Raw genomic sequence first — 13,150 nt, forward strand, 5'->3', positions numbered from 1 at the left:
CTCCTTGGAGGTTAGCACCAGGGGCTCATCCAAACCTGCTGATTTCCAACTCCCTCCACTTTTCCAGCCTCTAATCACAGCGAGGTGCTCTCCACGCCCAAAGGCTGGCTGCTCCCAGGGCTGGAGGGACATTCACAAACTAGCCCACTGGCATGAGGAACAAGGCAAAGTCTCCCACTGCACTAGTGTGGCCCCTCACAGGGTCAGCAAAGGGCCAGACCTGGTGAAGCCCAGAGATCCTTCAATTCCCAGGATGAAGCCTAAAAGTGACTGCTGGGGGGGAGGGGGTAACAGAGCTTGGGCTGTGGGGAATAAACACATGAATGCCTTGGCTGAGGTGGAAGAGATTCTTTTTAATGAATGGGATCCAAATAAACACCTTGAGCTGCCCTCTGGGGAAGAGCTCAGGTCACTAGCACTGGAGATAAATACTGGATGTTCCTGTGTGGGGACGGGTATAGATCCTTTTTACTTAAGAAAATAAGCTGTCACCCAGGTGGATGAGCTTTATCACTAAATTAGCAGAAACCAGCTCAGCACAAACTCTCCAGATATAAATACTGGTGGCTCAGTCAGAAAAACAAAGAGAAAGCCCTAAATCGGAAGGCGCTACATTAGGTTAACCAGCGAAATACTGAGTGCTGCTGCAGCCGCGGTGATGGTGGGGAGCTGGGAGAGGTCTGCCAGCTGCTGCCCAGCTCCGCAAATGGTGCGTGACGGGGCCTGCTGCCGAGGAGGGACTGACTCAGTCAGCGCTCTGTCTCTTCCCTGGCAGTGTGGGGGGCCAGGCAGCAGGGAGGTCAGGCGAGGGAAGAGGCGGTGGCGGCAATGGAGGGTGAAGGGCAGCACTGGAGGACGTCACTCCATCTCCTCTGATGGCTAGTGCAAACAATCGTCAACTCTGGCAAAGGAGCAGGAACCCAAGCCCACGCGAGCCATGAGCCGCAAACACTCGGAGGCCTGGCCCAGGGCCAGCATCAGTGGGGGCTGCTTTGGCAGGTTCTGAGATTCTGCAGGAAAGAGAGAAGGAAAGGTCTCAGAATGGCCGTGCTGGAGGGGCCCACCCAAGTGCTCCCTTGACTCCCAAACTAGACAGCGAGCAGAGCACAGGCTGGGTGGCTGCCCAGCTGGTCACGCTGGGTCTGCCAGGGTGCTGTCCATGCACAGCCTCGCGCTCACATTCGCTGGACGCGCCCCCCAGCAGCATGAGGTGGCAGGACCTTTGGGAAGCCGCGCTGTGTGGGCCAATGAGCACCTGCTGGTGCTGCCAGTCCGAGTCCGAGGGAGACTGTGGGGCTGCGCAGCTCCAGGTCCAGCCGCTGAACATGAGACACAGGAGAGCAGAATGCGAAGGCAGAAACAAGGTGGGGGTTGGGGTGCTACTTAGTGGCCTTCTCCGAGGTGGCCGCTGTCTGCTCCCAATCGCGGGCATCTAGCCTGCAATACAAGTCCCTTGGGCCTAGCCGTGGATCTGGAGTCCTTCGTTTTCTCAAGTGTGCTCTCCAGTTTTATGCTGCTCATCTCTCTGGAGGGGAAATCCTCCACCCAGCTCTGTGCCTCTGCTGAGGCCTCAGCCAGGAGTACCAGCAAAGGAGGACACTTGGTGCCACCAGCCTAGTCCAGGTGTCAGAAGGATCACAGGATGCACATGACGTGTCCAAGGACAAGTCCCTCAGGCCACATCCTTGAGCAACTTCTTATCTCCTCCAATGGGCAATCAAACAGGGCAAGCACCTTGCCCCGCTGCTGATACTGAGCCAGCCTTGTGCGGCTGTCAGCAGCCTGATCCCCAGAGGAGACTTTCCTTCCCCAAACTCCGCCTCCTCCAGGTCTGTCTCACAGAGGGTGCAGCCAGGTACGGGGCTGGAGCCCTAACTCCCCCCTAGCTCGCTGCTCTCACGTTACTGCTTGTCATGCTGCACTCTCCCCCTGCATTAGAGACAACTGCCTGACTATTGGTGTATGGGTCCTTCCTGGGACTAAAACGTGGCTCTGTGAGATGGAGGAGCTGGCTCACGCGTGGACCCTGGCCGGCAGGGGAAAGATGGACTTGAGCTAAAGCTCAGTCGCCCCAGGGAATGGGGAACAGGGATAGCGTATGGGGATCAGGCTCCAAGCTCCTGCCCCCCATCCTCAGAGTCTAATTCCCACCCTCTTTTCTCTGCCACAAAGGCCTCGAGGAAGCCAGTTGTGCCACCTTCTCCTCCCTGATGGTATCACCAGGTGGCGTGCTGGGAGTGGGCGAGTCCCCTGCCCCCAGTGCTGACGTCACAATAGCCCCTGCTGAGAGCCCTGCTCAGTTCCTCCCGCCCTGCTGGGTGTGCAGGGAGCTGGGCCGGGCTCCCCGAGGCCCCGGCAGAACGGGCCCATTTTCTAGTTTTCAAAATTGTGACTAAAAGAATCAAAGCAGCTTTTCAGGCCCCCGGCCGAGCTCCAGGCTGAGACCAGTGGGAACCAGGGAGCAGGGTGGGTGAGCCGCCATGGGAGCCTGTGGGGCCATCAGCCTTCTCTGAGAACCCAGCGGATGGCATGGCTGCCAGCCAGAGTAACCATCCCTCCCTCGACCCTTTGCCAAGATGTCAGAGGAGCCTAGGCTGCAAGGGGTCCCCTTGCTGTACAGGCCCTATCCTGCCTGCAAACAAGCTTCGTTACCATGGGAGGTTTCTGCGTCAATGGGCCCTGGGAATTGGCCAGTTCCTGTCTGGACAGGCTCCACCCTGGGCCAGCTGCTGAGGAGCCAGAACCTACATTTTCTAGGCTGACTTCCCTAGCTTGGGATGCTTCAGAGGCCAAGCGAAGGAAGGAAAAGCCTGCGGCAGCTGTCTATGGGGCAGGCGCAAGGGGTGAAGGCCTTACACAGTGAGTGCTAGGCTGGGGAATGGGCCTTCAAAGGCCAATTAGACAGCAGGTGCTGGCACCCAACTGTGGATGCAGAGGGGCCCCAGACCATTGCTTAACCTTGGGGCCAAGACCAGACCTAACTCCTCAAATGCCCAGGTGCACATGTGGCCGGCAGCGTGGGAACACAATGAGAACTAATCAGCAGGAGGAAACCCCACGACAGATCTCTGGGCATGCAACAAGGTCACTCCACATCCAGCTACTCTCCGGTTGGGAAAGGCAGCCCTGGCTGGGCTGCACGGCCCTTTTATAATCTTGGCTCCAAGCAGGCCAAGGGAGAGGGAATGGCTTTCGAGAAGGCTCAGGAACCTGCTCTCAGAGAAGAAAGCTCATCTAAACACTTGCAACTCCGGCTGTTCAATGAAAACTCGCACAGCAATCACAAGTCTGCTCTCTTCACTCTCCAGCCACATGTCCTCGGGTGAGGACAAGCACCACTGAAATGAATTCTGCTGATGAGATGGTGAAACACTTTCCCTGACAGTGGGGTCAGCTACAGACCAGACGCGGTGGTGGTCAATCCGTGCACTGAAAGGACCCCAGAGGAGACCGCTGATGGCCGCTTAAGGGGCAGGGGGAGAGGGGAATGCACGGAAGGTGGCGTAGCTCCTCGCAGTTAAGGTGGAAATTCCTGAAGAGACCCCTCAGAGGAGCGTTGGGACAGGCGACTGGGTGCGAGCCAGGACGGGAGCAGAGCCGAGCAGGAGCAGCAGTAGCTGTATGTTGGCCAGGGAATGGGGGTAGGGCTGTGGGTATCTGGCTTCCCTTCTACCCTTCCCCAGTCACCCCAGCTGTCACCATCCCAGGCCACAACCCCTCAGAACAATCAGCAGGAGTAAGGTGAGCTCCAGGCACACATTACTGAGGGCCCCCCTCACACTCCCAAGCACCTGCCCGGAGCGACTGCGCTTGCAGCAAAGGTGTCACGGCCCCTGCCTTACCCAAGATAGCACTATTGAGAGCAGCACACACAGGTTCCCTCTGGATTGGATCCAGCTGCTGCCCAACCGGGCAGTTCCAGGGGTCAGAGTACGCTAACAAGCTGAAAGCGTCCTGGGGACAGAAGAGAGACATGGGCAGTAAGGCGAGCAGGACGGCAGAAAACAGTCAACCAGGGTGCGTGCCCCAGCCAGCCAGGTAGCAGGCATCAGCCAACAAGAATGCCCTGCCACTGGCAGCAAACGAGGGCACCTGGGCAAGGGGCTGCTGAGTGAGACATGCACCTCCCCCCAGTGCAGAATGGGCATTGGTCACAGGCGCCCTGTGTTACCGACTGCCACTGCTGATCCTAGCGCAGCTCCCACCCCTCTCCATCCCCCCACCCCCCCCGCCTCCCAGTACTTGGCAGGGAAAGCCCCAGTTCTGGTCTATGTGGTGGGTGCTGCTGGGAGCCCAGCCAGAGGCAGAGCCTCACCTGCAGCATCTTCTTGTGTGTCGTGTTCTTCCCGTACTCTCTGCAGAGCTGCTCGCTCAGAGTCTGCAGCTCCCGCCCAAACTGGATCATTCGCTCCGTGGCAGCGTGGTTCCCCCCGCAGAGCTGCCGCTGGGGGCAGCCGTCTTCTGGAAAAAGGCCAGAGGGGAAGAGAAATGACTGGCAACTCCCGGTGCTCAGCCCTGCTTCAGATCCACAAAGCCCTTCCCTGAATGTTCCCCTGGTGGGGCTTCCATTCTTTGCGCCCTGAGCCCGGTGTCCAGCTGTCTGCCAGCAGGTGGTGGGTGTCCCTGCGGGGTGGGGTGCACACAGGCACGGTACCATCCAGGATCTGCCCTGGATGAACAGCTCAGCAAGTCTCTTGACCAAGCCCCACTAGGGTCTGCACTGCGGCTGCGCTGTTATCACATCCGCGGTGAGTGTGGAAATGCAACCCCGCAGAAGGGGCTGCACTGACAACCCTCCACCTCCTCCGACAGTTAGAGCCTCCTCTCTGAGTCTGCCCCTCTGAGTTTGGACCTCCCACGAGAGGAGCTGGCTGTCCTTTCTGTCCTGAGTCCCTCTGCTGAGGAGGAGGGCAATCCACGCCAGTTGTCCAAGTGGTTTTGTTGTGTGGTGAGCACTTGACAACCAGGAAATAGAGTGAGACCTTCACAGCCTCATCTCATCTCACAGGGTATGTCACCACAGCAACTAGACACCCACAGCTGCCCTCTGCCAGCCGACTTGGGTGGTGGGACTGTTTCATTGCTATATAGACTTCTGGGGTCAGGCTGGAGCCCGAGCTCTGGGACCCTCCTACCTCGCAGGGGCCTAGCACCTGGACAGCTACACAACAATGGAACAGCTCCGCAGCCCTGTGAGTCCAAGCTGGCTGGCCCGGGCCAGCTGTGGGTGTCTAGCTGCTGTGGAGACCTACCCAGAGAGGACACAGAACCGCCAACTGAGGACGGCAGCTGTCTGTACTGTTCTGAGCAGGATGTGACTGGTGGCCACACTCTGGTGCCTCCGCTGTCCCATCACCAGCCCAGCTGATTAGCCCTCTGTATCCGGCACCTCGGGAGTTCCAGGGCAGTAGGGTGACGGTGTAACTCACAGCATCTTTACTGGCAGTTTGCACATAGGATGCACTGAAAAATTAGGCCTTTTGTTTCACTCCCCTGTCAAGGGAGCTCCACCCCAAGTATCAAGTTAGTGGGCAAACTCAACTGCCCAGCCCTGTCTGAATCAGCATTAGACACCTGGCCCCCCAGAATGTCTAGATTAGTTCAATTCCCAGATGGTTTCTTCCCCCCTCTGTATTAGAGATCCCGAGATTCTCACGCCAGCACACTGGCTGGGGAACAGAACCCCAGGGCAACGCCCAACCTTGATCCAGTCCCAGACAGAGCTAACGCATGTGTCAGCAGCGCCATTCCCCCCTAAATTTTTTGTGAGGGAGAGGAGAGCGCTCCTGCCTTCCAGGGCCCTACCCATGCTGGACTCATCCGTCTGGAGGATCTCTTCATGTTTGTAGGTGCCATTCATTATCCTGGTGGAGGAATTTTCAAGGACTCCATTGGGGTAATGCTCAGCCTCCATCTCCATCTCACTGTCACTGGGGTGCAAAAGGAAAAAAAAGCCTGAGGGCTTAGAAAGGGCAGAAACATTCCCCAAAGGGAAAGTCCCGCAGGAAGAAGCATGCCCAATGGCCAACCAGTGGACTGCCAGGGCTAGACACCCAGTAGCCCACAGGAGACAAGAAAACAATCTATCGAGCAGGGCAAAACCAGGTTCAGAACAATGAGAATCTATAACATGCGGTTCCAACTCAATGGGGTCCCGGAGGAGGGAAGGTGTGAAGTACTTAAATTAACGTTTCAAATTGCAGCCACCTCTGGGATAGAGAACAACACACTACAAAATACAGGGGAAATTTTACCCAAGAGCACTAAGGCAAACCATCAGCCCTACAAAAAGTGTCCTACAGGATCTTTAATGTCCTTACAGAGCAGACAGGGCTGCAGTTTCAAGACCTCTACATAGCAAATTGCAGGAGACCTCCACTGCTCTAATTCAGAAGGCTGAAGGGATGAGATGATCCACCAAAGATTCTCTGTGTTTCAGATCTACAAGATCCCCGCTGGCACAGAGCTGTCATTACCCAGCATTTGTGCAGACGATTCATAGGACTCCAGTATGTGATGTGTCTCACTCAGTTATGAGCTGTACAACCAGGTGGAATTCAGAACGGAAGCTTGAGGCTTCCCTGGCCATGATATTTAGCATCCCACTTAGTGAGTCTGACAGCTGGCGCTAAGTGAGTATCAGAGAATCGTAGAGTATCAGGGCTGGAAAGTACCTCAGGAGGTATCTAGTCCAACCCCCTGCTCAAAGCAGGACCAATCCCCAGACAGATTTTTGCCTCTCATTAATCACAAAGATCTCCTCTGCTCCAGCATGCCCTAGGCAGCTCTGCAGCAGCCACCAAAACACAGCTGAGCACAGAGGAAACTCAGCTCTCATGCTTGGTCAGCATATTTCAAACCCCAATAAATGCAGCAGTTAATGACCTTCCAGGCTCGAAATCCCCATGACTCAATGGAGATGACCGCAATTCACGGGGCCCTTTGGCCTGATGGCAGGACCATCTAATAAACTAGTCCAATGAACAGAATATGACCCCATACAAAAGAGACACGTCTAAGTGACAAGGGTCTGGGCTGATGTGCAGGAGACTCAGGTCCGTTTCCTGCGCCCAGCTCAGGCTCTTGTTCCCTGCAGGAGTACACTGATCCCTGGAGGAAGGAGGCCGGCATGCTGTCCACGAGCAAATCCTTTGGCTGAGAGCACAGGAGCATGCTTGGCAAGGCTGCTGCCTTTTGGACTATCTTCTGGGACAGTCACAGCATCACCCTAGCAGGGCATCAGGGACTGTTTACTCAAGGCTATCCTGCTTCTCCTCCGGGAATGGGCAGCAGCAATTCCGCCCCTAGGTGGGAGGGAGAGAGTGTGGAAGAAAACCTGCCATTGGCTGCTCAGCAGCGATGCCTGTAGCTACTCACGGATACCCCAGCGATGGAAAGATGAGGTGCTCAGAAAGCAGGCTAAGCCCCCTCCTGCCCAGGCATGGGAAAGGAATCGCAAGGAATACCTGGTCTCCTGGTTACTTGTACTGCTGTGCTGCTGGGATTTGGTGGAGTCTGTTGAATTGGACTCAGAGTAGTTCATGGATGAAGGAGAGGAAGAGGAGGAGGAGGACGACGATGAACTCAGTGCTGGGTATTTACTGTGGCTCTGTTTGCTTTTTGTGGATGTGACTCCATTGCTACAGCTTGGACTATCTGCTCCTGAAAGCCAAACAGAGAGGTGTCAGATGAGAGAGGCTAGGCAGCTCTGGGCTGAAGTCAGCAGCTTCAGGGCAGCAGGAGACAGATTGCTTGTGCTCCTTTCACTGAGGAGCAGGCCCCAGGGCAGGCTGCAAGTTACAAAATACTAGAGCTGCTTTTTACATTGAGCAGAGTGTTAGGAAAACACAAGCAAACCCCAAGTGAATGGCAGCATCCACTCGTAACACCTATGCTTCCGTGATTGTGAGAAACAATCCAGAAGATAAGATCAGCACCAAGCAGCTCAGACACCTGAGGTCCTGAGGATCCCAAAGAGAAGCACATGAGACACCCAGCCCACAAAGTTTGTCTTCTTTGAAACCTGAATTCTCATCCCTCTAACACACATGGGGAAGAAATCTAGATGTTCAGTGCACAGGTAAAAACTAGGCCAAAATCCACCTGCTGCAACAGATACAGCATTAAAGTTGAAGCAGCTTTAAAAATCTCCCACAAACTGCAAACTCCATCTCAAAGGATGGAACATGGTCTAATGGGACATAGGCAACTTAACACCAACCTGCCACGTGACACTTGTTTCTAATTTACTGACATCTTAAAATGACCAGTCTGAGTCTCCTCACCTGGGAGTTACAGGAGCAAGCGAAAGGAGCTGTAGGTCCACAACACTATCCCCACGTGCCTGGTACCACAGATGACAGCACTGATTACATATGCAAAGCTATCATCTGCCACTAACCAATTGTATTTTATATACACGCACAGAAATGACTTTCAAAACATCAGACCAGCTCTGCAACGTACCCTACAAACTCACAAGTGAGGACATGCCTGCCACTTCACGTGTGCATTCATCATGTCACAGCAAAACGCATCGCCGGCTGATGATACAGCCACACTCTGCCATGTGCACTGAAGGGCTAATGCTGTTCTGAAAGCCAGTCTGTGTACTGACAGGACCAAGCGCTGCGACAGCAGCACGTTCATGTGTGTGGACCGGGAGAGCGCTGGAGGTGAAGTCTGTCTTAACTCCCGGTTCATTGTGGTTATTATGTAGGAATTTCCTGGTTGCAAAAATCCATTACCATAGAGACACTCAGATTCTAAGGCCAGAAGGACTGTTCTGATCAGCTGCCCGATCTCCTGGATAACACAGGGCAGAGAATTTCAACCTGGGATTACTGCATTGAGCCCATATCCTGTGGTTGAGCTAGGATATTTTTCAGAAAGACATCCAGTCTCAACACAGACACAGGGGTTCCCACGCTGGAAACGGGGCTGAAGGGGGTGGGGCTATGGAGCTGCTCAGCTAACGGTCTCCCCTTCACTTAAGCCTTTGCATGCCCAGCAGAGAATATTTTTATCCATGCCCCAGCTCTCTCCTCTTAGCACCCTCAGCTTTTCACACGGAGCAGCAGCAGCAGCTCTGACTGACAGGTGGAGACAGCTTGAGTGTCAGCAAGAGATTCTCCACTGGGAATGTGAAGCTTCAAACAGAGCAGCTCTGGCTTTCTGGCCCACTCTGTCCATCTCCACCCTCTGCTTTGATCTTAGGCAAGCACTGTATGCCCCTGGCCCTCACTTGTAAACCGTAAGCCCTTAATTCCTAGACACACGTTTTAATACATTGTTATTACACGTGAAAAACCTGTAGCAAAGTGTATCCATCTCACTTTGTTGCTTAGCCTGGTTTCCAAACAGAAAACCAAATGGGGTATGGAGAGAAGGAAGCAGTGGTGAGTGCACTGGACACCTTGAAGGAGGGAGAGGTTCTCTTGCAGACTTTAGGAAGCCCATAGGAGAGCAGTTATCCCTTCTGGACCCTGAGGTGAAGGAGACAAGCAGTGGGGCCAGGCCTTTGCTTACATAGCTCTGCCCGAGGAGGACTAAATCAGGTAACTGGCTGCTCTGTGAGGCAGTCCTTTTGAAGGATATTCTGTCAGCTTCCACACTGCAACTTCTGCAAAGGCTGTTGTACAACTTAGTGTCTGTTAAAATAACTGATTCAAAAATCAACAGTATGCCATTTCTGTCAGAAAGGGTCACCTCTGGTAACAGTAAATCTTTCCTGCTGCGGTTAGGAGGACAGATGTCTTTCAAAAAGCAGAGCAAAGGAGACACCAGCAGGTTGTGTACAAAGCGACCCGTCCCCAAGACCTTATCTGCTTCGGGTGGAGATGGACAGAAAAGCACTTACCAGTGCTGTGAACATGCGAGTTGTTCGATCCGTGTCTGGGGCTTAGGCTGGGGGATGCTGGGTAACTGTCCTGTGACTTGGGGCTGCGGGCACTGAAACACCGCACTTCGCTGTCTGTTCCATTCACCATCTCCACAAACTGTCGGCACCTGTGTCAGACAAGGGCAGAGACACCGAGGAGGAAGAGGAGACTGACGTGAATTAGATTCAGTGCTGATGCTTTTCTAGTGATTGCTATCATATGTCCCAGAGCAGCAGCAAACTGGGATCAACCAAAGCTTAGGAGGGGGTCCTAGCTCTGAAGAGGGCATCTCAAGTCTCCCTGTGTCTTCAAGTTGGGAATGCTGGAGTATGAAGGAAGTTTTGATACCGCTGCCTAGAAACAGATGCTAATGAACCTGGAGACCTGCAGAAGGATGGACAAAGGATGATACATAAACAAGACCATTCCAAGAGCAGATATTTACACTGTAGCTTCCCAGTATTAGCAGATTAAGTGTGTTCTACACGTAACTGACAAGATGCTGGATCTCAGCTTGGATCAGCCAAGGCAACAGATCACACTCTGAGACAGGGGCAGAGACCATATTACAGTGTCAACAGCACTGGCTACGAAAGCACAAGACACCACAGGATTTGGGGGTGGAATGGAGCATTGATTCCAAACAGTGGGAGGAATTATGACATTCTTCTCCTGAAGCAAAGGAACTTGGGTTCCCAGACACTATTCCTGCTAGTTAACCAACTGTTTCAATGTCTGCACTGATCTGAACCCACCAGAATTCACACAGGGAGTGCGAGCCAAGGAACTGGGGGTATATGGCACTGCATGGCTAATGTTCCTCACATCACAGGTATTCTCTAAGCCCAGGGGTGAAAAGGTGATTTCCACTGTGCTGTCCATGGCAACGAAGGATTACTCTAGAGCATACACCAAACTTTGTACCTCCCTCACTGTCCAATCACCTGTGCAGGGGGCCACTACGAAAGAGAAGATAATGTATGGTAAAAACACTCATCTACAGAGAAAGGTTCTCCACTCTGCTCTCCTGGGAGTGGACAGGTACTCTCTGCCTACCCTAGGATACAGGGTAAGAGGACACATGAACCAGCCTTGAAGGACTGGGGACACCAACACACACACCAATTCCTACTTCCCCTTAGTCTCTGCCTTAACCCCACCTTATCCAAACCAGCTTCTTTCCAGGAATCCCCACAGCCAGGCCCACACTTCTCAACAGGGTGTAAGTGGGGATGAACCGAACTTTACCATGTTCATGTTGCCTGAACAACAGGATGGACTGGGAAGACTAAAGACAGTGGTAATACACTGGGGCAGAAATCCACACCACTTCCACTTGTCTGCAGAGCTTTCCCCTGACATGCCATTTTGCTCAGGTGGAGGGGATCTCTGTGGGGCAGGCCAGTAAGGTGCCAAGTTTGCCCATCTTTAGCTGACAGGTCACGGCAAAGCCCGACTAGCAACAGCTACTGATCCTGAGCAGTGCTAATAAGGGTAGCGAGTGTTCCTTCCCACCTTGCTCACAGGGTAACTGCTCTTAACAGCGGCCTCAATCTGCCTGAATTAAGAACTATGCTGGTTCCTAACGCCGTGAGGCCTGTGGACTGCCTGGTTCAGCTCTGTAGACTTTCCAGGGCCCTCTCCCAGCACAAAGCTGAGCATACTTACTTTAACATGAAGAGCAGGTTAGGGTTGTGTTCTAGGAGGCCAGGGTAGAGCTGCTGCGTGGCCTCTATAGCCTCTCCCACTCTGCCTGCTAAGACTAGCTTCTGTATTCCTGCAAGCAAGAGGAGACCGATTGGCACCAAGGAAAGCCCAGCGACAGCAGGAACTGTGCTCACTGAGATGACACACAAAGCCCCCACAGATCCCTCATGCCCCCAGAGAGACATCTCCAGTGGTCACCCACAAAGGGTCTAGGTAGAGCTGGGCATATGCCATTTGTGCATCAGAAGAAAGCCTGAGAGGACAGGCAGGGGATTTGTTGATTCCTCAGAAATATCAGGAGTTGCTGGAGAACCAGTGGGAGATACAAGGGATGTGCATTGTGCGCCTGTAACTTCCTAAGTGAAGGGATGGGGTGCAGAGCCTTAACCAAAGGCTTCTTTTATTCAGAATGTTAGCAATCTACTGAGGTTAAGCAGGGGATGGCAGCCTGGTCAGGGCCCATCAGGTTGTTGGGGGAAACAAGGGCTTGGACCATTCTGGGTTCTCTCGACAGAGGCACAATCCCAAATCAGCTGCACATCAAGATCCCAGGCAGCCGGTTCCAGGAACAATGAGGACTGAACTAGTTCAAACCTGACAAGCTGGAGATTTTAAAAGATTCAGGGATACAAAGCACGAGCGCCAGGTCACCACACTCGTGGTCACAAACCAGCCATCAGTGCTAGTGCCAACCGATCTGCTCTGCTGGCTGGGATGCCAGGCATGGGCAGGGACTGAGCATTCGTTAATCCCAGCGCACCCAGGGAAGGAACTAAGGCTCATTTACAGTGCTCTGTAGCTTGTGGGTTTTCCCTAAGCATAATTAGCAAATCGCAAAGCAGGCTGCACTTTCATTTGATGATCTCATGGTGCTTTGCAAACACTGGAGACTGAGGGCTGGTCTACACTAGAAGCGCTAGCAGTGAAGATGCTTTGAGCTGACGGGAGAGAGCTCTCCTGTTGGCATTACAACTCCACCTCCATGAGAGGCCGTAGCTACGTTGGCAGGAGAAGCTCTCCCACTGACACAGCACTGTTTATGCCAATGTTTAGGTCAGTGTAATTTATGCCACTCAAGATTGTGGATTATTCACACCACTAAGTGACCTAAATTACACCAAAGTCAGTTGTAGTGTAGACACGCCTTGAGTCTAAACCTCCTGTCTGAGGGAGGAAGTATTAACTCCGTTTTACCCACGGGGAACTAAAGCCTGGGGGCTGAAACTTGCCCCAGTCAGTGCCAGAATTGACAAACCCACGAGTGCTGACTGCCATTTCCCTGCTCTAATACTCCGGCTGCACAGACGCCCGCTTCTCAGAATCCTCTCTCCTTTAGGTAGACTAAAAATTGTCTATTTATCTTTTCACTGTCCCTTCAATTAAACTGTAGCGTGAGAGTCAGCGAACTCCAATGGCTGAGGCCTGTCTTGTAAGTCTCGTTAATTTCATTCCTCCTCTTCACCTCCATGGCAGTTTTCTTCACTGCCTTTCTTCCACCCTCTCCTCCTTTTCTGGCTTGCCGGCTTTCACTGGTTTCTCTCTGCCTTTGATTCTATTTCTGT

General features: G+C 53.4%; 1 protein-coding gene across 1 annotated transcript in view; it reads right to left on the minus strand.

Annotated features, from left to right (window-relative positions):
* Nucleotides 1-333: 333 nt before the first annotated feature.
* RANBP10 (RAN binding protein 10) overlaps nt 334-13,150 on the minus strand; it is a 161,586-nt gene continuing 148,769 nt past the window's right edge. Inside the window, 7 exon segments of the mRNA XM_075073672.1 lie at nt 334-1,010; nt 3,843-3,954; nt 4,316-4,461; nt 5,806-5,930; nt 7,467-7,662; nt 9,860-10,008; nt 11,550-11,658. Of these exon segments, the coding sequence (XP_074929773.1) occupies nt 880-1,010; nt 3,843-3,954; nt 4,316-4,461; nt 5,806-5,930; nt 7,467-7,662; nt 9,860-10,008; nt 11,550-11,658 (968 nt within the window). The 3' untranslated portion in view covers nt 334-879.

Source organism: Chelonoidis abingdonii, chromosome 19 (genome assembly GCF_003597395.2).
Source record: "Chelonoidis abingdonii isolate Lonesome George chromosome 19, CheloAbing_2.0, whole genome shotgun sequence".
NCBI lineage: Eukaryota > Metazoa > Chordata > Testudines > Testudinidae > Chelonoidis > Chelonoidis abingdonii.